Genomic DNA, 27,735 nt, shown 5'->3' with positions numbered 1-27,735 from the left:
AAGTCAGGGTCATCCTATGGCCAGCGCCAGCTTTCTGAGCATGTGATGTGGGTGATTACAAAAGGTCTCTCGCTTGCAAACACTCAAGCTTGTTTGATGCTCTGTTGATTTGAAATTCTTACTGCTTTTTGAAGAAGGGCTCCATTTACCTGTGAATATGCAGGTCTTCTACCCAAAGCTATAAAATGTTTTTAGCGCAGGATCATACCGTGTGTCTCTCATCTTGCTGTGCTCTCAGCAATGAGAGACTGGTGATGGTGAGGCTGGGGCAAAACGGCCCAGTTTTAATAGAAATTAAATTCTCTATGTACCACGGGGTTGCAGTTCATGGTTTCTCAGATACCCATTTCTGCTTTCATCTGAGCTGGCCAGAGTATTTTGATATAGTAAAATACAGTTTTTTTTCAGACATTTCCTATTGGACACCAGTGTAGTTATAAGGGGTCACTGTAGGGTCTTTTGTTTTTACTTTTTACCAGGTTAGAAAACCTGTGAACAAACTAATGTATTGGATCACAGCACACGTGTTAGTACAAGGTTTGGTATCAAGCCTTCATGACAGTGGAGATGGCCAGGGTCCCTGCATTGTCCCTCTCCTTCTAACACCCCTTCATCCCACCGAATTTGCGTCCTATCATAAAAACAGATCTCTGGGAAACTCATCTATTCACTGTCTCATTCCTTCCTGCTGTATGATCTGAGCCCATCACACTGTGACTTTGTTCTCAGTGAACTTCATAGTTAGAAAGCTAGCTGATAATTAATTCCTGCTAAATTGTTACCTGGTGTAACCTAAGGTATTCCATTGTCACCTGGGGTTAGTGTAAAATGGGAATTTGTTACTTAACTGCAACAAATCGTAAAGACACAGGGACCTGAATTTCTCCCTCAGCTGGGGATGGCTGCCACAGGGTCTGACTGTTGTGTCTGCCTGCGTAAGAGCTGCTGTGGCCAAGTGTGGCCGGAGAGGAAAGCCCACCCCATTGCTGATTTTAGTTCATGCTGAACTTTCGTTATCCAATAGCTCATCCATACTGGTGACACAGACCTTGCCATGCTGTCCCATTTACAGCAGATGCTGACTCTCCGGAAGTAGTGCACTTTACATCCTTCTCCCCGCCCTTTCCTGGCTTTACTTTGGAGGTGTGTGAGAAGGCAGGATGTCAAGCTTGTGCCACCTACCACTCTAGCCAGCAGCTGTGCTCCGTCTACTCTGCCTCCTGTCTGTCTGTGATGCCACCGTCCTGTATCAGGTCTCTGGACCCCATCTTCACTCCCCTGCTCAAGGGCGGCACTCAAGCCACGCACCCCCACCTAGAGAGCATGCCATTTGCACGCTTCAGTGCCTCTTTTCCTGTCTTCATCAGCAGTAACCATTTCCTTCTCAATCCCACTTCTGGCTCAGCCGAAGCTCTTATCTGTTATCCCTCTATCAAAATGTTCCTGGTGAAGCTCACTACTATACTTCCTCCTTGATCAGTTCAGTGGTTTATTCCAGACCTCCCATCCAATCTCTCAGGCACGTTAGTGACACTTCCTTGCTCCTTTCTCACAGTGGCTCTGGGAGGACATTCGGGTCTTTGTGTCTTTCATATGGTAACACTGATAGTTTAACCCCAGGTGAGATAATAGCAGGGATGCAATTCTGCTTCCTATGAGTTGCCTCTTTTGATAGTCACTGTAAAGCATACACTCAGGACTTGTTTGTAGCAAGAAAGTAGTCTTCAAATTGGCAAGTTATCATTTCTTACATTTATTCTACTTTCTAGTCACGTCAAAGAATTTCACATGTAAAAGAAATAATTGCTCCCCACACCTAATAGTGTCAGAGACTTTGGAAATTAAGCAGATTCTAGAAATGGGTCTGTGGACAGTGGCTGTCTGCCTTCATGCTGAGAACATTTACTGTTTCTCCTGGGCCAACAGGACAAGACAGCATGGTTGAGAAAACATTGGAGAATGTGAAATCACATTCTCCCAGTTCTGATGCAGAAATAGGGCAAACTGCCCATTATTATTCACATTCCTATCCCATTATAACAGCAAGGAATACAAGAAAATTTGTAAATTTTATTTGCAATGCGGAAGTTAAATTGAATCAAACAGCTGGCAATGCATCTGGACTCTAAATTTAAGTTATAAAAATATCAGTGTGCAAACTTGGCTGGGGAATGATGAAGTCTTTTTCATAATAATCACACAACTTCAGGTTTTGATGTCACTTGTTACAATGTTGTCTGGAATTCCGAAACTGTTCCATCAGGGGTGATCTGGACAGGTCTGGACTTGACATTTGATAGTAGTTGGGTAGCCGGATATCATAGTGATGTTTTTTCCCTGTATACACCCTGTCGTTCAGGGCGTAGAGTTTATCTGCAATGTCACTGCCAATTAAAACCGAAAACAGGCGGGAGATGTAGCGGTGCTGAGCGAAGAGCAGGTATAGCTTTTTTCTCCTCCAAGACACGTACCGACAATCAGTTTCTGCTGTCAGGGTTACCTAAAACATGAAGACACATAAAACAAACCTGACAGCAAGAGAGTCAAACACAGCTCTTAAAGATGTGTTTTTATGTGTTTGGCCTCCATGTGTTTTAGGTACACCACACGTGTGCAGTGTCCAAAGAGGCCAGAAGAGGGCGCCAGATGCCCTGGAACTGAAGTTACAGATGCCATGAGATGACTTGTGGGTGCTGGGAACTGAACCCATGGTCTCTGCAAGAGAAGCCAGTGCTCTTAATCACTGAGCCATCTCTCCACCTCCTTCAACCACGTTCTTCTGCCCCAAATTCTAATTGAATTTCTTACTGTCCTCTTAGGTTGAGAAATATTGTAAAAACTTAAGACATTAAATATTAAAATAAACTACATAATTTACTTCATATCCAATCGCAGTGCTTGTACACATGCTCCAATTGATTATGTATTGCATTTTGCAGAGCTACTTGATATGAAAACAAAAGAGTTAAGATGGCTGGTATCAGAGAACGATACCAAAAATGAAGTATTTTTTAACCCTAACGTGGCTTCTCTAGTACAATATAGAATACAAATACCATTCTTGCATGTTTACATGAATTTGAATTTGCATGTACCTGTGTGTTTTGGTTTGTAGGAAACTGTATAGCATAATGAATGGGACCAACTGAAATGAGTGTCTAACACTTTCAGTACATGACAGACAAAAGTGAGAGCAAATTTAGAAGTAACTGAAGCCCATCAAGCATTTTAAATTTTCAAAAGCCATTTATTTTGTAGTAAGTGCAACTTCTTCTCTTGACACTTTCTAAACTACCACACCCACTGACTGTGTTTAAGGTCAGATCTTAGTTATTACATATTAATCCCCAGATCCGAGGTTCAACACAGGAAATCTAGAGAATATTCATTAGATTCCTTCCTGCCCCCTGACTCAGAACTGGGAAGCAGGCATGAAGCAAATTGCATCCTAAAGTTAAATAAAAATTAAAGCTGTGTTATATGTTGTTCCATGCATATGCCTGCTTGCTTTAAAATTAAGGTTCATGTGTTCCGAAGGCTGGGGTGTTAGCCATGTAGCCTATTTATCCCTTACCTGAAAAATACCTTCCTCTGTGGGTCGTAGTGAATCCCACTCTGGAGAATCCAGGAACTGAAAGGGGAAGATGTAATGCAGAAATTCGCCATCGACTGTCACTCTGACCCTAGTGAGACACAAGGACATCTTTTATGAGGGGACAAGAAAGTGTGTACATATTTGAGGGTATACCATGCGGTGGCATGTCCTTCAGCCTCTGGTGACTTCTTCCCTGTTGAATTTTGAGGAACCAAATACTGAGTCCATATACTACCTTAGAACCCTATGAGACCTGTGCACGGATACTCCTTGCTTAGGCATCTGGAGCAGCAGTAGGTGACATTCACCACAGAGTCACACATACGAGATGAGTCCAGTCCATATGAACACTGTGCTTTGACACAAGACAAGAGTGTACTCAGTCAGATTTTCTGATTTTGTGGAGGGAGTTTAAGAGCATAGTGGAAACTCTCTGCAAGCACCTCTGTGAGTTTAATCTTTCCAGTTACATGAAAAAAACATATTATTGTTTGCCCCCTCACACGTTGCCAAGTTTAGAGTCTATATACACAGACTCTCGAAGATTTCACTCCCATTTCACACAAGGGGCAAATGCTAGAATTTACTAAATAGTTTGATAGTATAAAATTCAAAGTTTCCTGTTATGTAGAAGAATGCCAGTAGAGTCTACCTAAAATACTTTGTGTAGCAATGAAGGTTCTATTGACTCAAGCTGCCTCATCCTCCCTGACATTCAGCGACTAGCTGCAATGCAGCTACTACATCCACAGAACTACATTCACGCATCGGCTGTAAGGCTTGTGAACTTTATTCTAAGATGGAAGAAGAAGGTTGGTTATTTCCTGATTCAAGTAAACAATACCATGTCCTGTAAATGCCCACACCTGTGATTCATGTCTCAAAGATTTCTCCAAGTCTGGGGGTGCCAAATGCCACTCAGGACTCTGCTGCACCAAAATGGAAAGAAACACAGACAGCTACCATAGAGGAAAGACCCGCACGGAGGGTACAAACCTTCCTGAGACAAGCATGGACAGTCTGTCAATGGAGGTTTTCCCTTGCATAGCGTAACAGTGCTCCTTTTCCAAAGTCACCACCTCAGAGCTCAGAGCAATTGTTCTGAAGACAGGCAGCGGGATCCCCAGGGGCTTGAACAGGGAGCTGTACAGCACCTGGAATTCTCGGGCAAACGTTATGCTGTGAACTTGATACGCAGTGTGAACAAACTGCATGAAGCAGATGACAAACAGCACAAAATTCCAGGAGAATATGTCAGCCGCACAGACGTCTACCCACGCCCAGACGGCAGAACACAGGAAACCCAGCCCCAGCAAGCTGAAGACATAAAGGAGCCCGAAGAACCCACTGCCGCCCATAAAACCTACTACAAACAAGATACTGGCGAGCTGGTAAATGGCGCCTTCGGCCTCTTGCTTCCAGGCCATGCAGACTGGGTGTTCACCCACCAGGCTCTTCCACAAACTCGAATTCTTTTCCATGGCTCCGCTACCTGCTTCTCTTGTCAGTTCACTTCAGATGACACTGAAGCCAGCACCGGAGTCCTTCGCTTTGCCATCACCGAATGTTGCTCCTCACAGGCCAGAAGCTGGCATGACAGGGGTTTAGTAGGCATAGAGCCAAACATCTACCGATTCAGCACCAGTCTCTTTAAGCGCACCTGGGCTCCTGATTTAGACCAAGTCCTCAAAGATGTTGCTATTGCCTGTGTAAGAGAAAAGGGACAGAGGAGCTAATTCACCGAAAAGAATGAATGGTGTTTACTTAATGAATCAACAGCATTACTTATGCAAATTGACTTCCTATTGTTATGAAATCAGGATGTTTTAGACACAAATGTTAATCAAATTTCTAATGACAGCCTATTAGAAAATAGGCTAGCTATTTCCTTTTTTATTAATGCATTTTTCTTTTATGTGCATTGGTGTTTTGCCTGCATCTATATCTGTGTGAGGGTGTTATATCCCATGTAACTGGAGTTACAGACGTTGTAAGCTGCCATGTGGGTGCTGGAAATTGAACCTGGATCCCCTGGAAGAGCAGACAGTGCTCTTAACCACTGAGCCATCATCTCTCCAGCCCTGGCTAGCTGTTTCCTTTCCAGAGTGTTTAGGTTAGTTTTGACACGAGCTAGAGTTACCTGAGAAGGAAGGAAACCCAACTAATTAATTGCCTCCATCAGACTGTGTGAGGCAAATTTGTGGGGCATTTTCTTAGTTAATGATTGATGTGGAAGGGTCCAGTCCACTGTGGATGGTGCCAGCCCTGGGCAGGTGGTCCAGAGTTGTATGAGAAACAAACTTAGTAAGCCGTGGAGAGCAAGTCACACTCCTCCATGGCCTCTGCTTCAGCTCTTACCTCTCGGTTTCTGCCCTGAGCTCCAGACTTGACTTCCTTCCATGATGGACACTAATCTGTAAGATGCAATAAACCCTTTCCTCCCAAGTCAGTTTTAGTCACACAACAGACAGCAAAGTAGGACACAGGGTAACTAAATCCGTTATAGTCAGCTAGTCTCCCCAGCAGCGGTACTTACAGTGTAACTCAGAATCACATGACACAATGACTCAAAATGGAGAGCCACCGATTAAATATAATGTATCACATATATTAAATAAGGATCACTGAGGGCAGTTTCCAGAGATGTGTATTTTGAACAAGCGCTCCACGATGAACTCACGAGTCTTCCAGGCACCTCCTCTCTTGAGAGATACTGTTGGATACTACAGTATTTACAGTTTATAGATGAAAAAATTGGAGCTCCAAGGAGCCAGGAATATATCCAAGCTACATGATGGTCAAAGCAGAGCAGGCTTCAACACCAATGCCCTGTGCTGGATTCAATCACACCATTTTCATGGAAGATGGTTTAAACTTGATTTGATAAGGACCCCAAACAAATCAGGAAACAGGAAGCACATGGTCAGGAGACAGATCTTTAAGAAAATGTTTAATAAGCTAGATTTGGACAATTTAAGGAAACACAGTATATAGTACAGCATAATTTTTCCGTATTAGTGGTCCAGGTTAAAATCAATTCCATATAAGTAACATACTTATTAGTTCCCGTTAAACATTTAGCAGATGGTCATCAATATTATTGACTGTGCACCTCTGCTCATACATTCTCCACTCTTTCCTGGGTCTGGAGAGCAGTGGGCATGAGGACAGAGGTCCAGGATCTGTGCGTATCTTCACCCCAGCGCTCCTTACTGTCAAGGGTTCCTCAGGTTGAGTCGCAATGAACACCAGCATGCAAAGACCTCAAATGTGGACGCTGTGTTTGCCGCCTTCCAGGACAGCCCGTGTCTCAGAGGGACAAATAAAACTCCACACACATTTGAGAGCATGTCTCGCTGAGTGGGAAGGCACAGGCCATCACTCAGAGCCAGAAACTGAAGCGAGGGTGCTCCTGCTTGGTGCTCCTCAGCCGCTGCTCAGTGCTCCTCATTTGTGAACCTTTTCTCAAGCAGTGAGGGCCGTGCCAGGTGAATCAGAAAGGAGAAGGAAGAGGAGAAAGAGGAAGGGGCGGAAGGGAAGGGACAAAAGGCTTAGATACACAACTTAGCGTGGTACTGCCATTTTCACTCGTTTTAAAAGACACATAAATCATCTTGCAGATCCCTAACTCCAGTCAGGCTGTGAGACACACGACTCAGGCCGGCCAGCATTCTGAGCATGTTCAGTTTCTGCTGTTAGAAAACAACACACAGAATTCTATTCTACTAGACTGCCACAACAAAGAACAGCTCTTACAAATGCAAGGATGATTGAGAACTGCAAATACCAGCCCGCAAATGTCACTCCTGCTGTTTTACTTAAAAACTGGGGCATTTTAACCAATCAATTCTTCAGGATACTCAGCACAGCCACGGAAAAAACCAATATGAAAAGAATTGCTAGTAGGTCTCTGAACTTTGGTTTGAACTTCCTTAAAAATTTATAATCCTCATCGAAATGTTAAGATGATGCTGATAATAGAAAGGCCATGTCAAACTTTTCTGGTGATTCAGAAGAGAGCACAGGAGAACCGTCGCATAAGATGCTTGATTTGGAGGGCATGCCGGGGCCTCTATGCTTCGGAAGTGTGATCCAGAGCGGTTCTGGGAGGAGCTGTGTTTCCAGCCTACTTCTGTTGCACTGAAGTTGCTCGCAGGCCTCGGTCCATCCTGGACACAGTACCACCAAAGCTTGTTGGCTTGCCCTGATCAAATTACTCCACACCCAGCCTGGTGTGTTTGTGTCCAGTCACCACAACAGATGTGCTTAATTAGAAGGGGAAGGACTGACAGCAGCAGGTGATGGGCAGGAAGGGCCTCTGCCATGTGTCACCATCGCTCTGATGGCCAAACATGATTCATCCGCCAGCTGCCTGCCTCACAGACCCCCAGGCCTGGTCATTTTTGTGTGGACATCTTCCCCAAGCTGTAGCTGATCTTGCCCACTGAGTACAAATGTCGGAGCCAAACACTAGCAAATGAACACAGCACTTCCAAGTTTGTCCAGCTTTTCTCCTGAACCTTTAAGACTGAATTATCAAGGGATAAGATGCATACGATGATAAAAGCATACTCAGCGGCAGGCGGCATAATTGGCTGCACAGTGGTGAAGATTAGCCCAGAACTGTGTGTATCTGCTTCCAGCATTCAGTTATTATCTCACTGCCCAAGCCAGGCAGGATCTAAACCATCATGCAAGCATGGGGAGCTGGGCACAGCCTGGTGAAGTCCCCCAGGGAGCTGGGCATCGCCTGGTGAAGTCCCTGGGGAGCTTGGTGAAGTCCCCCAGGGAGCTGGGCATCACCTGGTGAAGTCCCTGGGGAGCTTGGTGAAGTCCCCCAGGGAGCAGGGCACAGCCTGGTGAAGTCCCTGGGGAGCTGAGCACAGCCTGTCAATCCCTGGCTACAGGTGAAAGGGTCATGTCCCACAGCATGGATGCCCAGGTGCCCTCTGCCCAACTTCACCCTGGCCAGGACTGGAAGCTTCAGATCAGGTAGTGTGAAAGCGCTGGGCAACACCTCTCAGTGGACGTTTAAGACCTGCTATGTCTGCTTGTACTGCTCAGTTCACACAGTCCACTTCTGACACACAAACAGCCACCTGTGAAACCATTCACTATTATTTGATGCTAACTGATTCTTCCACTAGGATCTGAAATTTGAAAGAGCAGCAGGGTCAGAGACAGATGTTATTGTGTGCCTGACCCCTGGCATTCTGTGGCTGTTGGTTGAATATGCTGGGATTATTCCACCCCTAACATGCGATGTTGAAATACCTTCTGGGTGCCTTAGGGGCACAGATGCAGGGAAGAGCCCGACCTTGGAGATACATCAGCATGAATACTGAGGAGCTGCGGAATCTTAACCCCCAAACATCTGGACAACCCCAAATTCGAAGTGGAATCCTTGGCCAACCACCTTGAGCTTCGATAAAGACAACAGCTAGTCTGGTACCACTGCTATTGGGTTAGTTTGGGTTGCCAAGCAACCCACAGATTCAAAATTCCAATATTCTGCTCATTAATTAAAATCAGATTGGAACTTCAGAATGTGCTTCATATGCTAACTTATCTTCTTTAGTTGTCTTTTTTTGCTTCTACTTATCCTTGAGATGGTATATTTACTAAGCACCTATGTGCCAGGCAGACTTTTAAGACTATCTCACTAAACAGCCCTGTGAGGCAGGTAATCTTATCTCAGTCTTACTGATGAGAATCTTGAAATTCAGAGAAGGTAAATAAATTGTCCAAGGTCAAACTGCTTAGATGTTTCACATATTCTCTACCAAACTAATCTGACTCTGCTACACATCACCCGGACATGGAAACCACTCTGCCCTCTGTTCCTGATGCCCATGGAGGAACATTTAGCCACCCACAAGAAGGGAAACACCACCTATTTTCTCTTGGCACCAGAAACCAGTTAAGGTGGCAACTCCAGAAATTCCAACACCCAGGAATTAGAGGCCAGCCTAGGCTGCATAGTGGGACCTGGTCTATAAAGCAAACAGCTAATAAACAACCAGTAGTAGCCGCCGCCCCCCCACCCCGCCACCACCATCAGGGTCTCTTTATGACCTTCCCATCCATGGACTTTAGACCAGGTTTGTACCAGTAGGTGTGAATCCCTCCTGTCAAACAGACCTCAGATCTAACCAGAGAGCTTCTGGTTATCCCCGCAGCTTCAATGCCACTGTTGCTCAAGTGGGCACATTTTGCTTGGCAGGTCAGTATTACACCTCGCAGGGTTGACAACTGGATAAGGGAACTGATGACTCTTCTACTCCTAAAGTCTGCAGAGTCCCTTCTGGCACCATGAAAACTAGCCAGCAGGGAGGAAGCTTCTAGCTCAGTTTCTGTGTTCTTAGCTTAATTTTTCTGTGTTCTGAAACCAAAGTGTGTGGCATCTTCAGCAATAGGGTCTTGTTATCTAGGTCTGGGGCATAACCAAGAGCAATGGCAATTAGCATGTGTTGTTTTGGGTGCTTCTGGGGTCTCCCTGGTCAACAACTCAGGAAGGTTTGTCATGTCTAGCTCTAGGATATTCTTTTAACAACATATAGTTTCAGTAACTGCATTATCCACACATGCTGGGTATTTCTGTTCTAAGTGTGTGTGTGTGTGCATGTGCTGTGTGTACTGTGTGCGTGTGCTGTATGTGTGTGTGTGTGTGGTGTGTATATATATGTGCACCACTGCAGGGTACTTCAGTGCTATGTATGTGTGCCAATGTGGATGTGCCTGTTTCTGTGTGTGTGCATATGTGTGTGAACATACAGCTTCAGGAACAGCATTATCCAACCATGAAGGGTACTTCCGTTCTGTGTTTATGTGTGTGTGTACGTGTGTGCATGTGTACCTCACTGCAGTGTACTTCTGTTTAACTGTGCATATGTGTTTGTATGCATGTGTGTGCACCATGTGTGGAAGTCAGGGCAACCTCAGGGCTTGACCCTCACCTGCCTTGTTTGAAACAGAGCCCCATTGTTATTCTCTGCATACACCAGGCTAGCTGACCTGTGAGAGCCTGGGAATTCTCCTGTCTCTGCCTCCCACTGCACTGTAGGAGCACTGGGCTTACAGATACACACAGATGAGTCTGGGTTTTCATGAGTTGAATTTTGGGGATTCAACTCAATCCTCATACTTGCATATAGATACTTTACCCACTGAGTCTTTTCTCTAGCCCTTGCTTTTCCTAAATTATGTATTTTAATTAGCCTGAAAAGTACTGTGTTTCTATATTTCTTTTTTCATATATTTGTTTTAGCTGACTACCTCCCCTCCCTCTCTCAGATTTCCACCACTCATATTCCTCTCATCTATCTTCACATTGCATGTGTTCAAGTGTTCCCTAAACCAAGCCCCACCGCTTTCTAGCTTTCCAGCTTCTGCAAACACACAAACCTAGAAGAAAACCTAACACTGTTGTTTTGCTAAATGGATGTATTAACAAGTTTTCATCTAAATATTATGTTTAGATTATGTTTATATTCTTTGTCAAGGAAGCATGTTCTCAAAATGGGCAGAGACTTAGAACTGGTCACAGTGCTGAGAATCAGTGACTGCCGACTGCTCAGCCCTAAATCATGGAACATTGTGGAATGTAATAACTGGAGAATAGTGCTGAGAAACATTGTCTTCTGGGTTGGCATGGCCTTGGCTCTCATGAAATCCCTGCAGCTGCACTAGATTGGGCCCATAAGCATTCTGCCAGATTGGGAAGGGACTCATGAATCCCACTTCTAGCTGAGAGGCTATTGGCAGCTGATCACTTTGTCAATGATGTAGTCACTAGTAAGTTGCCTATGTTCTAGTAAACAACCCTCCACCCAGACACAGCCAACCCCAATTATGCACACACATGCACACCCAAACACATACACAGAGACACATACATGCATACACAGACACATACACAGATATACACATGCACACACAGACACATACAAGAGATACACACATGTACACACAGAAACATACACAGATATACACATGCACATACAGACACAAACACAGAGGTACACACATGCACACATAGACAGATACACAGATATACATATGCACATACACGTATACACATGAATGTAAGAGGGGAACTTGTTGGGAAGGAGGAGTTTACAGTGGGAGGATAAAAAAAGGGTAGTGGGGAATAAATATAGTGTCTTAGAGTTTCTATTACTGTGAAGAGACACTATGACCACGGCAACTCTTACAAAGGAAAACATTTAATTGGGACTGGCTTACAGTTCAGAGGTTTAGTTCATTGTTGTCATGGTGGCATGCAGGCAGATGTGGTGCTAGAGAAGAAGCTAAGAGTTCTATATCTGGATCCACAGACATCAAGAAGTGAACTGTGGCACTGGGTGTAGCTTGAGCATATATGAGGCCTGGAAGCCTACCCCCACAGTGACATACTTCATTGGAGGTCATTCCTATTCAAACTACCACATAGGGTCAGAATATATTACATACACATCACTGCATAATGTTTTAAAAGGCAAATAAATAAATAGTATGTGGTTCAATGAAGAAATCCATTTCCACCATCATATTATTATTAAAATAATATAGAAATAGCACTACTGTACTTGTTGCTTGTATTTTACAGAGCTCAGCCACTTAGACTATTGTAGTTTTTAAATCCACCTTTCCCTAGAGGACTACAACTGAAGACAGGAATACAGACAGGAACATGTTGGCTGCTCTCCATCTTTAATTATAAATGTGAAGTTGGTGCAGTCCTGCCATAGTGATCTCTTTGCTGTTATCTCTAGTGAGATGTTCTATTCCCATCTCCTTTTTCTTTTTTCTTTTTCTTTCCCCAGCTTTGTGAGGCACTACATGGAAATATGAGCCCCACATTGGGTGCCAAAATATAGTGAGATGCTTTACTCTTTTGGCTTTTTGAGGGACCCAACACCCAGCTACCAAATAAATCACTCACAGAGGCTTATTTTTAGTTATGAATGCCTGGCTTTAGGTTGGCTTGTCTCTTGCCAGCTTTTCTTAAATTATCCCATCTACCTTTTGCCTCTGGGCTTTTTCTTTTTCTTACTTCTGTTTATCTTACTTTCACTCTTACTCCATGGCTGGCTGAGTGGCTGGCCTCTGATATCCTCCTCTCCTTGTTCTCTCTTGCTTGCTCCTCCTTATAAGCCCTTCTCCCCTGGCTCCTACCTACAACCTCCTGTCAGCTAGTTGCTCTCCCGGCCTCCTGATTGCAGGTGAATTTTATTTAATCAAACACATATTTGCATCATTAAACACATGTTCCAGAGCATAAGTAAAAGTAACACACTTAAAATAATGCTCTAAACAGTTGTCTTCTGCCCTGTGTTCTGGCCACCCATCCAGCCTATGCCCACGCTTCTTTCTAGAGGGCAAAAAGCCCCTCTCTGGAAACCAGAAACAGCTCATTTGTCTGTTGACTGGGCTAGCCAGTGCACATTTCTACTCAGCAGAAGGACCCTTACCTCACTGTGCCTGTAAGTACTGCATGACTTTAACCTTGTTTTATTGTTGATAAGTCAAGGAATTGGGCAAAATATTACAATCCCTGTAATCTAAAACGAGTGACTCAGTGTAACATGGAATGAGATCATTGCAAACACAGGTCAAAACATCTGACTCAAGACTCAAGATCTCACCGGGTTTGCTCTTGGGACAACTCCAAAGACTATCAATAGGCCTGTCGTGTGCTCCAGCTGAGGGCTATTTTCATAAACTCCTTGGGAATTTTGATATGTAATTAGAATGAAGGAATATGGTTAACCCAAGGGGAGGGAGAAGGGAACCAGAACATTCTGCAGAGAACATGCTTTTGACTGAAGCCCACGTTTTAAAGGGAGTGCAAGGCACACATTCTCCTTCTGTGCTGCTACAATTTGGTTCTGAACTGTCTGAAAGGCCGTCCCCAAGCTTGGTGCTACTAGGGTGTTGACTGAAACTTCAAGAGGTGGGACTGCTTAGAAGTTGCCAGTCATCAGGGGCATGCCCTTGAAAGGGGTATATTGGCATACCAGAACTTTCCTTCTTTCCTCCATTTCTTCCTTCCTTCCTTCTTTTTTTATTTTTTTTCTGTCTGGCTACACGGAAGTGAGCAGCTTGGCTTTACCACATGCCTCCTACCACGTTGCTTCACCACAGACCAAACAGCAGCAGGACTGGGGCTAAAGAGATGATCCAACAGTTTACAGTGCTTGTTACTCAATCATCAGGACTGCATCGGTTACTTTTTCATTGCCATGATAACAATGATGGCCAAGGCAATCATAAAAGAAAATTTAATTTGGGATCATGGTCCCAGAGGGTTGGAACTGTGCCCACCATGGTGGTAAGCATGGCAGCACGCAGGCAGATATAGTGCTGCAGCAGTAGCCAAGAGCTTACTTACATCAGGAGGCTTTTGAAACCTTAAAGCCTGCCCTGAGCAACATCCTTCCTCCGACAAGGCCACTTCCTAATCCTTCCCAAACAGTTCCCCCAATTGAGACCAATTATTCAAATATAAAAGCCTATGGAGGCCACTCTCATCCAAACCACCACAGGACCAAGAGTGCCCATATTGCATGTGGGAGTTTTGGTTTTGGTTTTGTACTCACATACATACTTTATTAAAGTAGAATTTACATGCCACAGAATTAACATTTGAAAAGATACAGTTCCCTTATTTGGGGAAAACATGTTCATACACTTGAGTGGTCACCACCTTTCCTCAGATATACAACATTCTTATGGCCCCACAAGTGACTGATTTTTATTTTCCAATATATTGTTATGCCCTCAGAAGCCAACTGGCTCCTGCATCCATCATGTCCACACCATGTTCTTACCCATCCTTGAACATCATTTAATAAAAGGTGTATCTACCCTTTTGTGTCTGGAACTTTTTGATGTTGTTTTAACAACTAACATGCTTCTGAGACTCATGCACAGTGGTTCATGCATTAATACCTCTCTTTTCTCCTTCAGTATACTCTTCCTTTGGAAAACTATGCTGCAATTTAGTTAACCATTCATCTATTTATAAAAAGCAGGCTGTTTCTGTTTCTATGAATTGTCTTGCACAAATTGTTGGAATTTAATTGACACGTTTGCACATATGAATAGATCATGTAGGCGTTTGAATGTGATGGCCCCAATAATCTCATAGGGAGTAGCACTATTAGTGGGAGTGTCTTTGTTGGAGTGGGCATGGCTTTGTTAGAGGAAGCGTGTCACTGCAGGGGTGGACCTAGAGGTTTCCTATGTTTAGTATACTACCGAGTGTATCAGTCTACTTCCTTTTCTCTGCCAGCCAAGATGTAGCTAGCACAACTGCCTGCATGCCACCATGTTCCCCAACAGGAGGACTGACCCTCAGAAACTCAAAGTGAGACACCCCAATTAAATGTTTTCATTATAAGAGTTGCTGTGGTCATGGTGTCTCTTCACCACAATCAAAGCCCGAACTAAGAAACTGGGTAACATGCACATGCCTGTGACTCCAGATCAAGAGACCTCACAAGCGTTTTCAGCCTTCACAGGTACTCCTTCAGAAACACATATATTCATTCAAGAACTCACAGGTACTCCTTCAGACACACATATGTTCATTCATGAACTCACAGGCACTCCTTCAGACCCACATATGTTCACTCATGAACTCACAGGTACTCCTTCACACACACACACACACACACACACACACACACATATGTTCATTTATGAACTCACAGGTACTCCTTCAAACACACACACATATGTTCATTCATGAACTCACAGGTACTCCTTCACACACACACACACACACACATATGTTCATTCATGCACTCACAGGTACTCCTTCACACACACACACATATGTTCATTCATGCACTCACAGGTACTCCTTCACACACACACACACATATGTTCATTCATGCACTCACAGGTACTCCTTCACACACACACACACACACACACATGTTCATTCATGCACTCACAGGTACTCCTTCACACACACACACACACACACACATGTTCATTCATGCACTCACAGGTACTCCTTCAGACACACACACACATGCTCATTCACGCACTCACAGAGATACATACACAGAAGGATGTGAGCACAGACATAAATAAAATAAATCTTTTTAAAAACAGAGCCTCATTTTTTGGCTCTGGCTGACCTGGACCTGACCTGACTATGTAGACCAGTCTGGCTTCCAACTCACATAGCTCTTCCTGCCTCTACCCTTTGACTGCTGGGATTAAGGGCATGAACCACCATAACCAGCCCCCCAAAAACAAATTGAAAAAAAGGATAGACCAGTCTCAGAGTGACCTCCCCAAAGTTCTGAAGCAACCTCCCCTCTTTGTCAGATGGTCACTCTAAGACACCTCTCACAGAAAAAAAAAAACCAGCACAAGTGTTCACATTTCTCTTCTTAGGAAAGGTGGTATTTTTCTTTCTCACACTGATCATTCTGAAACAGTTCAAAACTTGTGGATAGTTTGTAATTGACAGGCACTTTCTACTTTGGGACTTTTTAATGGTCTTTTATGCTTTTTATTTTTCATCTTATGTGTATGACTGTATTGCTTGCATGTATAGTTTTTCCATTATGTGCATGCCTGATACCCCTGGAGGTCAGAGAAGGGCGTCAGAGCCCCTGGAACTGGAGTTATGGACAGTCATGAATCTCCATGTGGGTGGTAGGAACTGGGTTCTCTCAATGTTCTTGAGCAGAGTCCGGACTTTAGGAGCTGTTCTGTGAAACATGGTGACTGTTAGCCATGTTGACAATGGATTCTGAAGAGAGTGGAGAAGTGAAAACATGTTGCTCATTATTATGATTACATTTTGAAATGAGAGCGCTTTGGAGAGCATGAGTTAAGCAAGATCTATCATAAGAGCTATTTCCACCTGTTCCTACTTAAAAACCGTGTTGCCACTAGGAAAGTTAAAAATCATGTGTGTTGGGGGTGGGGGTGTAGATAGAGATGGGGCAGACCACACTGGCTGCTCTTCCAGAGAATACAGGTTCAGTTGCCAGCATCCACATAGTGGCTCATAGCGATCTGTACCTCCAGTCGGAGGGGATCTGACACCTTCTTCTGGCCTCTGTGGGTACTGCACACACATAGTGCACAGACATACATGCAGGCAAAACACACAAGAGTAAAGATAATACAATCTTTTAAAAATCACATGTGGCTTTTTGCTATGTATTTCTATTGACCAGTGTTGGTAGGGAGTCTCTCAGGTACCAAGAGGGAATGGAAAGACTTGGCAAGATGCTGGCAAACAGTGCACATGTAAAATATATTTGCATACAAATATGCAAGAATTATCCAAGATTATGAACAGAGTTGACACAAATGTAAATGATATTGGCTACAATATTCACCCACCACAGGCACAATCAGTTGCTGCCCAAGGCATTGATGTCACCATCTAGTTTCTGCCTATAGGAATGACCAACCCTTCAGTTATAGGCCCCTCTAATCTACCCAGGGAAACATATTTTTTTCCTTTTTTGCTTGCCCAAGAAATTATATTACTTGACTTAATCCTTGCATCACATCTTCTGATGATATTTCACCAAATGCATGAATGTAGTGAAATCAGGCATCTTTGCACCATCCTGGGCTCCATAGGGTTCACAACAGAGATGGATGTCAGTGAGGAATGGAAGAGACTTTGTGTCCTGTTACTCTGCAGGCCGGACTTTGCCTTTGATCGTCCCTGCTAAACAGTGTAGAGTAGCCTTGAAAACAATCACACTTTCTCTGATCCCTATGTCACACTTGGCATTCATCCCTGATGATCTGAGCCATGACTGTCCTCACATTTTATCACACACTTCAAAGATGTTCCTCAGCATTGGGCCTCCCATCCCTGTGTATGTCTATGTAGCCCCTACTATATAAATCCCTCTATGAATTCCCACTTGTGGAGGATGAGAAGAAGTGGCGGGGTGCTGCTTACTGGCTTGCTCCTCATGGCTTGCCCAGCCTGCTTTGTTATTGAACCTAGGACCACCAGCCCAAGGATGGCTGCACCCACAATAGACTGGGCCCTCCCTCATCAGTCACTAATTAAGAAAATGTCCTACAGCTGGATCTTATGGAGCATTTTTCTCAACTGAGGTTCTCCTTGGATGACTTTAGCTTATGACAAGTTGATATAAAACTATCTAGCAATACACACACACACACACACACAAAACACAAAAGCTAATCACACAGAATTAAGAATTGTCACTATACGTGGGGCCTTTTACTAAAGTAATACTAGTATTTATGGCATTTAAAGTGTATGTCAATGAAGCACAGGACACACAATCCCCACTACATTTAAATCAGGAAAATATGGCGGTAATCATTTCTCCAAGCATCCGGAAAACAAGCCACTCAGAGACACTAGAATTGCTTCCCAGGGTACTCTTCACAGAGCCGGGAAGCCCTTGAACTGTCAAAGCACTTGACTACTCAGGCAACTTCTGAAAGTTGTGATATATGCACACCAATCTTGTGATATATGTATACCGTTCAAGACTTGAATTCATGAATGACTTTCAGTTCAGTCAGTCCTTTGTAAAACTCAGCCATATAGATAAGGCAAAACTATTTGATGTTCAATATATACCCAGAGGCTAACACTCAAAATCTGGCCTATAAGAATACAAAACATGGGGTTGGAGAGATGGCTCAGAGGTTAAGAGCACTGGCTGCTCTTCCAGAGGTCCTGAGTTCAATACCCAGCAACCACATGGTGGCTCACAATCATCTGTAATAAAATCTGCTGGCCTGCAGGCATACATGCAGGGAGAACACTGTATGCATAATAAATAAATCTTTAAAAAAAGAATACAAAACACACAACTCTAATTCTTCAACCTGTACAACTCTGTACAATAGAGATTATTATGAAACCAGATGATGTGAAACCAGTTAATGCAGGATCCAGGGGCCTCTTCTATCCTTAGGTTCTATTGACAGCACAACTTATTTATTAAGCACTTACTGTGTGCCAGGAATTTAAGATCTTAAAGTAGCATATTAATTGATCTCTAAAAGTTTCTGAAGTAGTTAGTTTTGTTGTTATCATTTTATACACGAGAAAGCCGAGGTGAGGCATTTGAAGAGGTTAGTTAAGGCTATGCCAATTCTAGAGCCCAGAGTCAACCCTGCACAGGTGGATGCCAGTCTGTTCTCTTGCCACCACCTAGCATGGCACGTATGGTCAGAATCTGAGTGCTTGGACTTGCTAGGACAAATCCAAAGCATGCCTGTTTGTGTGTGCCCTTCAGATTTAAGTTTGAGCACAATAAATATCTGATTATGAAACTACAGCTTTTGAGCCACAAAGGGTGAGTGGGTGAGCCTCAACAGTTCAATGACTCAGTACAAAAGTTAGCTAAGAAACAAAAGGCCACTAGATTTGAAGCAATGGCAGTTCTCCTTCCTCACCGTGCCATGTAAGCGTTTAATAGCTGCTATTAGAGTTCCCTACATCCTGCAAATGTGAGTCTTTTCAGCTTCCACCACATAGTTGTTTTGCCAGAGGGTAACTCCTGGTAAAGGGAGAGAGACTAGACCTATTTTCTAAACTGTAAATCTCTCTCTCTCTCTCTACACACACACACACACACACACACACACACACACACACACACACACACACACACACTTCTGCTTGCTCCCAGTGACCTCCACAGACCACATGAATTCCCTTTTTCGACAATTTTGAGATGATCATCTAATTGGCTATAATCACTTCTTTTTCTAGCTGAATACATATATCACACACCTGGTTCAGAGGAGTCATTTTTGGCCTCAGTCACAACTGAATTCCTTTGGTATATGAAATTCTAGGAGTCACCCTATATTTAGCCAACTAGAGTTAATTCTGCTACAACACAACATTTGCAATTCTAAAAAAAATCATTGCATCATGCAAAACTGCAACCTGAACCATAGAGAGGAAAATGGAGTTACAGATGTAACACCCCAAACCTTCACCAGTGGTTACCTTCGTGAAAGGATATTAATAAAAATGATAGCACCATTTTATATGTGCAAATGGCTAAAAATACACAAATATGGCTTTGACTTTAAGAAGACCTACAACCTGCCCACAACCTCAAAAAGAAAAGAGGTAAAAACTAAAGACTTGGAAGGGCAGGGAGTAGAATGCATGGGAAGGGTTGCAGTGGGAGAACAGGTGGAAGGAATACATCTTCCATCTCCCACAAGTCCTGGAAACATTTCTGCTTTTAAACATAGGTCAAGGAAGCATACATTTATGTTAGGTACCTGTCTTATCAGAAACTCATTTTTGATCCAATGTGCAGTTTTCCTCAGCTGACTTCTAAATCCTGGCTGGGAACTTCTTTGGTTTAGTGCAATAGCATTTGACAACCTCAAAGCAGCCATGGTTAATGCTCAAAGAGGCCCCGAAGCATGCAGCAACCTCCTTTGAAGCTGTTGGAAAGGGCTAGCCCTGTCTCTTCACCGCATGCCCTGCCCCCTTCCCACTTGTGTTTCTTTAAGCCTCCCGTCTGACCTGACTTTATTCTAGCCACAGATATTTCTCTGGACAGTTCTGTATTATTCATCCATTCTCTTTTTCTTTCTCAGATGATGCCACATCGTACCTTGACTCTTCAAAAATGCTTCATTATTTCCACTTTCTCTTCAATATGAAGGCTTTCCATCAGCAAAGTCTGCTTGGCACTTTTCAACCGAGCTACTTAGACACGTTTGGAATGTTGAATGAACGTGTTTCATATAGGAAAGGTCATACATGTGAAAGAATGTCAAAACCTCACATGAGCGGCCAACATGTGATGAAGTTAGGGTAGCTGGTTCATATTTGAGATGTGTGTTTTGTGTGTTTCTTCACAGCTCATGTCACCCAGTCACAGCCTAATACATTCAGCAACACTTTCTTGTGCAACAAATCATCCAGAAGGAAGTGGGAGGGCCGCATATGCTCAAATTGTTCCTTAATTTGTCAGTTGTATTTGAACAATGCATATGTTCAAAGCATGCATCATAGCATTAACTCTCAAATAACCAGCAAATCAATATGCACAAGAATTCAAATTCCTTCTCTCATGGTGCTGGCATTTCATTGAAACTCAAATGTTGACACTATGTAGACCTATTTTGTAAATTACAAGGACTATTTACATAATTAAAATAAGAGGTGTCAATGAGTAACACTTGAGAGTCTTCTAGAGTCAATTGCTACATATACTGATTTTTAAGTAACGACAGGACGTGCTGTCAGAGGAATGCAGTGGGTACACTGCACAGGCAGGTAAGCTCTGCAGTGAGGACATTGCACAGGCAGGTAAGCTCTGCAGTGGGGACACTGCACAGACAGGTAAGGTCTGCAGTGGGGACACTGCACAGGCAGGTAAGGTCTGCAGTGGGTACACTGTACACTGCACAGGCAGGTAAGGTCTGCAGTGGGGACACTGCACACTGCACAGGCAGGTAAGTTCTGCAGTGGGTACACTGTACACTGCACAGGCAGGTAAGTTCTGCAGTGGGTACACTGCACACTGCACAGGCAGGTAAGTTCTGCAGTGGGTGCACTGCACAGGCAGGTAAGCTCTGCAGTGGGTACACTGCACACTGCACAGGCAGGTAAGTTCTGCAGTGGGTGCACTGCACAGGCAGGTAAGCTCTGCAGTGGGTACACTGCACAGGTAGGTAAGCTCTGCAGTGGGTACACTGCAAGGTAGGTAAGCTCTGCAGTGGGTACACTGCACACTGCACAGGCAGGTAAGCTCTGCAGTGGGTACACTGCACACTGCACAGGAAGGTAAGCTCTGCAGTGGGGACACTGCACAGGCAGGTAAGCTCTGCAGTGGGTACACTGCACACTGCACAGGCAGGTAAGCTCTGCAGTGGGTACACTGCACACTGCACAGGCAGGTAAGCTCTGCAGTGGGTACACTGCACACTGCACAGGCAGGTAAGTTCTGCAGTGGGTACACTGCACACTGCACAGGAAGGTAAGCTCTGCAGTGGGTACACTGCACACTGCACAGGTAGGTAAGCTCTGCAGTGGGGACACTACACAGGTACGTAAGCTGTGCATGGCTAAACCATACTGTGTGCTCTTTCCCCAGTCCAGAGCAACCCGAAGAGTCAGGCTTCAGAGAACTGCCATTCTTCTGCCTGTCATGAAGACTCTCCTTTGCTCACAGACTCACGTTTAGAGACGAGTTACACAAAACTGAAAAATTCACTATTTCACTAAAGTATTCATTAAACAATAACCAGTACCATTCATCCTTTTAAGCTGGCCTATGAGAGCATGCCAGCAGCACACCCACCTCCCTTGCTGAAGATGTTACACATACCATGGTGAATACTTAATGCCTACTCAAAATACATACTATGATAAACCTGTAGCTTTAAACAATGTTTTTCATCCTAGTTCCACAAGCTTTTTTAATATTTAAAACTAAACTTTTAAAGTGTTTCTTCTATGACAACTTCATCCATGTATATATACTGCATTTTGATTATTCTCTCTCCCACAGTCTCTTAACTCTCTCTCACCCCCCAGCCCCCAAGTCCCTTTCTGACATTCATGACTCCTTCAGCATATATGGATGAATGTGGCATGTAAAGAGAGACCGTGGCCTGTACACATGGCTTCTACAAGGGCCCCCTCCTCAGCTCCTGCTGATGGCAGTGAGGGAACCTAGTGCTGGCAGACCATCAGGCTGATCAAAAGCAGCCAGAAATCCAGATTTTGTAGTTAGATGACATTTTTTACAAATCCTGACAAGAGACAATACTGAAAAGGCGTGACACCGAAGGCCAGACTATCTACGGCCTCACAGCGGCACAGGGCTCTCTCAGGTCAAGTGAATCCAGAGCAGAACAGCTACATTTGGTTAGCTTTCTTATTTCCCAAAAGAATTTCCTTGGCAAAATGACTTTGACAGAGAAATCAGAATTTTTATACTAACCCCTCTTTGCCTATCTGACCGAGACCTGGTGAAAGGAATGACCACCAGTTAATGCTGCCATTACTTGTTAAGATTGTATTTCAACTTTAAAAGGAACACAAAGGAAGAAAGCAAAGGTTAGATTCTATAAGATAAATCTAAAAGCTTTAGAATTTTTTATTTCTTTTTTTCTGTAGAAACCCAATTTCCTTTTGCATCAGAAGAAAGTTATTCATGTACTGTGGTTTCCAGAACAATTATGACACAATGTAACATAACATAACACAACAGGCACTGGACGGTGAGTTCTAGTGTCACCCTCTGGTGAGGGGAGGAGACTATAGTAAGTAGTGACAACTAACATCTGTCATGAAGAACTATGTCAGAATCTTCACAGCGGGAGGAACACTGTGGGAAAGAGGGAGGGCTGACTATTCCTTAGTTTCAAACAACGAAATGACTTGGCCGTTTCAGAACACTAACACCCTCATTCGTTGCATCTTTCACATTGCACTTTATTTGGGGTTGATGCTCGTGCTACAGTAGGTGTGTGAGGTCAGAGAAACATCTGGAGCAGTCAGTTCTCTCCTTCCAAGCCTGACCCGATACCCGGGGACTGAACGCAGACCATCATGTGTGGCAATAAGCATCTTTACCCGCCCGAGTCATCTCTCAGACCTACTGTTTTCTCCATGCTTCATTTTCATTTCTGAATGAGTTACATTTTAAATCATTGAGACAATCCTAGTGAACACAGAAGAGAACAAGAAAAATTAAACAGCTGGGAATGATACGGAAGGCAAAGTTAAGATAATGTAAGAATTACTGATGTCCAAAGTAAAGAATTGTAAAATTTAGGAAAATATATTAATAATGAGAAGATCACTCCAAGATTAAGAACACTAAATTATTCCAAAAAGGGAACACAACAAGTTCCATGAGAAATTGATACAGAAATTAACCATGACATAGCCCAGCTGAATTATTAAACCTCAAGAATAGAAAGGAAACATCAAAACTCTAGACAGAAAAAGCAAGTCAATTGCTTTGGGGGTGGAATTGTGATATTGACTTTGGACTTCACAGCCACATTAAAGACTAGATACTTGTATTTTAGTAGCAGGGAGCACACGTACAATCTGCTCTTGAGATTCATCTCCTGTTTAGTTAAGAAAGACATGTTATCATTGAGGACATTAAAGCATTGACTGCTCTTCCCTGCTTCCTTCTCCTCTCCCCTTCCCGTCCTCTTCTTTCCTCCTTCTCCCCTCCCCCAGCCCCTTTACTTTGCTATCTAGCCCAAGGTGGCCTCAAATTCATGATGGTCCTCAGCCACTTAGGTCCTGCTATCACACATACACACAACCATGCCCATTTCAATACTCATGTCAAGTGACAAAAAATAACTACAGTTTTCTCTTACGTTGAAATATCACTTTTTTTTTTTTTAGAAAACAAGAACATGTCTTAGTGCCCTATTGCTCTGAAGAGAAATCATGACCACAACTCTCTTAAGGAAAGCATCTCATCAGGGCTGACTTCCCATCATGATGAGAAGCATAGTGGCATGCAGGCGGACTTGGTGCTAGAGAGGTAGTTGAGAGTTCTACATCTGGATTTGACAACAGGAAGAGAAAGTGACACTGGGTTAGGCTTGAGCTTCTGAAATCTCAAAGCCCACTCCCAATGACATACTTTGTCCAACAAGACCATACCTACTCCAACAAAGCCACACCTCCTAATAGTGCCACTCCCTTTGGGGTGCATTTTCTTCCAAACCTCCACATTCAACTCCCTGGCCTCCGTAAGCTCATAGCCGTACTGTAATGTGAAAATGTGCTCATTCCATCTTCAAAAGTCCCTATAATTTATCAAATCTCAACATTGTTTATAAATCCATAATCCAAATTCCCTGAGATTCAAGGCAATCTCTTAACTATTACCTCCTATAAAATCAAAATTTAAAAAAATCAGATCACATATCCCACCATGTAATGGTAAAGGATTTCCATTACCATTCCAAAATGGAGGAAAAGGACCATGATGAGGAAATATTGGACCAAAGCAAGGTCAAAAACCAGATGGGCAAACTCCAAACTCTGCATCTCCATGTTTGAAGTCAAAGTGATCTTCAGATCTCCAACTCCTTTCAGCCTTTCTGACTACAACACACCCCTTTCTCTTGGACCAGCTCCACTCCCCGTGAGCAGCTTTCCTCGGCAGGTATCCCATGACTCTGGCATCTCCAGCACTTTGGGGTCTCCAAAGGAATCTAGGCTTCACCTTCTCAGTTTCATACAATGGCTTCTCTAGGCCACCGTGCAGGGACACCCTGACATATTCTGGCCCCAGAGGCTTTCTTTAGTCATGGAGGGAGAGTCCATAACTACTTTCTTGGATCCATGACCCTAAAGCCAGAACCATGTGGTGGAAGCCGCCAAGTTCTGCTGCTTTCTGGTGCTGGAACATGGCACCCTCGTTCAAATTTATTTTCACCAACTTTCTGTTTTTGATGGTTTCCTTCACTGCCAAAGCCTGGTTGTCCTGGAACTTGCTCTGCCGATCAGCCTGGCCTTGAACTCAGAGAACTGCCAGCCTCTGCCTTCCCGGGTACTGGGATTAAAGGTGTGCACCACCGTGCCTGGCCTAAGCTTTCCTTTATTTCCTTTGCACTTTTCTCTATTTCCTTTTCACAAGTTGGAAACTTAGCAGGGTGGGGTCTTGCTCTGAGGTCACCACTCCCTTTTTTCCACTTAGCATCAGACTTTTCTATAATCTGTTTATACTTCCTGGTGCTCCTTTCCTCTTCCAAGTGAGCAATTTTTATTTTTCCTTGCTCATCTTGTTCCTTTTCATCATACACCTCTCTATATAAGTCTGTCCACCAGAGTGCAAACTTGTACAGCCACTTTAGAAATTAAGTATGGTGGTTACTAAAAAATTGGGAATCAATCTACCTCAAGACCCAGTCATACCACTGTTGGGCATATACCCAAAGGATGCTCAATCATACCACAAGGACACTTGTTCAACTATGTTCATAACAGCATTATTAGTAATAGACAGAATCTGGAAACAACCTAGATGCCCCTCAACTGAAGAACAAATAAAGAAAATGTGGTACATTTACACAATGGAGTATTACTGAGCTGTCAAAAACAATGGCATCATGAAATTTGTAGGCAAATGGATAGAAAGACCATCCTGAGTGAGGTAACCCAGACTCAGAAAGACACACATGCTATGTTCTCATTCATAAGTGGATGCTGGATGTAAAGCAAATGAGAACCAAACCACAATCCACAGCCCCGTATAAGCTGGGTAACAAGGAGAACCATAAGAGGGACACATGGGTCACCCTGGGAAGGGGAATTAGATGAGATCTCCTGCGTAAACTGGGGGTGAGGAGGGCAGAGGTAAAGGGGAGGGGATGGGGATGAGAACATGAGGGAATGGGATGGTCAAGTTGGGGAACAGATGCAATTAAAGAGTTGTCTTGATAGAGAAAACCATTATGGGGTTAGAGAGAGACCTGGTGCTAGGAAAATTCCCAGGCATCCAAAAGGATGACCCCAACAAAGACTCCTAGCAATGCCTGAACTAGACTTCCCTTTTAATCAGATTGGTGACTACCCCAACTGTCATCAAAGATTTTCCATCCAGGAATTAATGGAACCAGATGCAGAGATCTACAACCAAGCACCAGGCTGAACTCTAGGAATCCAGTTGAAGAGAGGGAGGAGGGAATACATGATAAAAGGAGGTCAAGATCATGATGGAGAAATCTAGAGACAGCTGAACCAAGCTCACGGGAACTCATGAACTCTGGACGGACAGCTGTGGTACCCCCGGTGGGACCCAGCTAGGCCCTCTGCATGTGGGAGACAATTGTCAGCTTGGTCTATCTGAGGGGCCCCTGGCAGTAGGTCCATGGCCTATCCTGGTGCATGAACTAGCTTGTTGGAGTCCATTCCCTATGGTGGGATGCCTTGATTGACCTTAATGCAGCGGGGAGGGGCTTGGTCCTCCCTCAACTTAATGTGTTGACTCCCCATGGGAGGCTTTACACTTTGGGAGGAGTGGATAGGGTAGACTGGAAGGCTTGGGGAGAGAAGGGGCATAAGGAGAGGTGGGAGGGAGAACTGTGTTTGGAATGTAAAATGAAATTTAAAAATGAATTTTAAAAAAAGACTGTCTACCAATAACCACATAACACAGTCAACAAGAGGCTGTTTTGAAATTTCATCTACAAATGCAATTAATCCAAAACTCTTTAATTTAGCCTCAGACAGACTTTTCGGAAAAGGGCAAAAAGCAGGCACATTCTTCACCAAAATATCACAAGAATGGTCTGTAGGCCACATACTATTATACTCTCCTCTGAAACCTCTTGAGCTAGCCCCCTACAGTTCAAATACCCTCAGTACCACAGTCTTCTATGTTCCTACTAGGATGGCCCATTAAGCTCTATTTAAAATGTCCAATTGCTTTTCTAATCTAAATTCTTCCAATGTATTCCGTATTCCTTCGAACAAAAGCATGGTAATATCCCCCTCCCCGGGACCAACTTGTGTCTTAGTCAGTGCTCTGTTGCTCTGAAGAGACACGTGACCAAGCCAGCTCTTATAAAGGAAAGCATTTCATTGGGACTGGCTTACAGTTCAGAAGCTTAATCCATTATTATCCTAGTGGGAAACATGGCAGCATGCAGGCAGACATGGTGAGGGAGAGGTAGCTGAGAGTTCTACATCTGGATGAGCAGGCAGCAGGAAGAGAGAGTGACACTGGGCCTGGTTTGAGTTTCTGAAATGTCAAAGCTCTCCCTCAATGACAGACTTCCTGTCGCAAAGCCATGCCCCCTAATACTGCCATTTTCATACCACAGAGCACAAGAATGCTTTTAGACAAGTTGACAGAGGTGGGGCACAGAGACAGCATTGAAAGCAGAGGGGACTCATGGACTCTGGACCCAGCAGCACCAGCCACAGACCTTTACAAAGCCAGACAGGATCACAAAGCACAGACTCCATCCTGTCTACATGGGGTGTCTGCCATTTGCATGGAGGTGTGAGCTGGCTGCTGATGGCGGGCTGGAACTCAGCTGCTTGTGACTGGTTGAAACCTGGCCATTTGTTAAGGGAATCATCCTTGTAAATTAGGTTTCCATCTGACTGAGTATGATATATATATATATAT

At 43.8% G+C, this 27,735-nt stretch overlaps 1 protein-coding gene across 3 annotated transcripts in view; it reads right to left on the bottom strand.

The window, feature by feature from the left end:
• Positions 1 to 1,737: 1,737 nt before the first annotated feature.
• Positions 1,738 to 27,735, bottom strand: part of Popdc3 (popeye domain containing 3) — a 44,142-nt gene continuing 18,144 nt past the window's right edge. For all 3 annotated transcript variants that reach the window (XM_040733230.1, XM_040733231.1, XM_005070413.4), the window contains exons 2-4: positions 4,592 to 5,300; positions 3,575 to 3,683; positions 1,738 to 2,500 (exon numbers count right to left, since the gene is read on the bottom strand). In XM_040733230.1, coding sequence (XP_040589164.1) covers positions 2,219 to 2,500; positions 3,575 to 3,683; positions 4,592 to 5,076 — 876 coding nt within the window. In that variant the 5' untranslated portion in view covers positions 5,077 to 5,300 and the 3' untranslated portion in view covers positions 1,738 to 2,218. The remainder of the gene's footprint in view (positions 2,501 to 3,574; positions 3,684 to 4,591; positions 5,301 to 27,735) is intronic.

This window comes from Mesocricetus auratus, unplaced genomic scaffold (assembly GCF_017639785.1).
Source record: "Mesocricetus auratus isolate SY011 unplaced genomic scaffold, BCM_Maur_2.0 Super-Scaffold_100029, whole genome shotgun sequence".
NCBI classification, from domain to species: Eukaryota; Metazoa; Chordata; class Mammalia; order Rodentia; family Cricetidae; genus Mesocricetus; species Mesocricetus auratus.
Note: the sequence above shows the minus strand (reverse complement) of the source record. Positions and strands in the feature narration are given on the sequence as shown.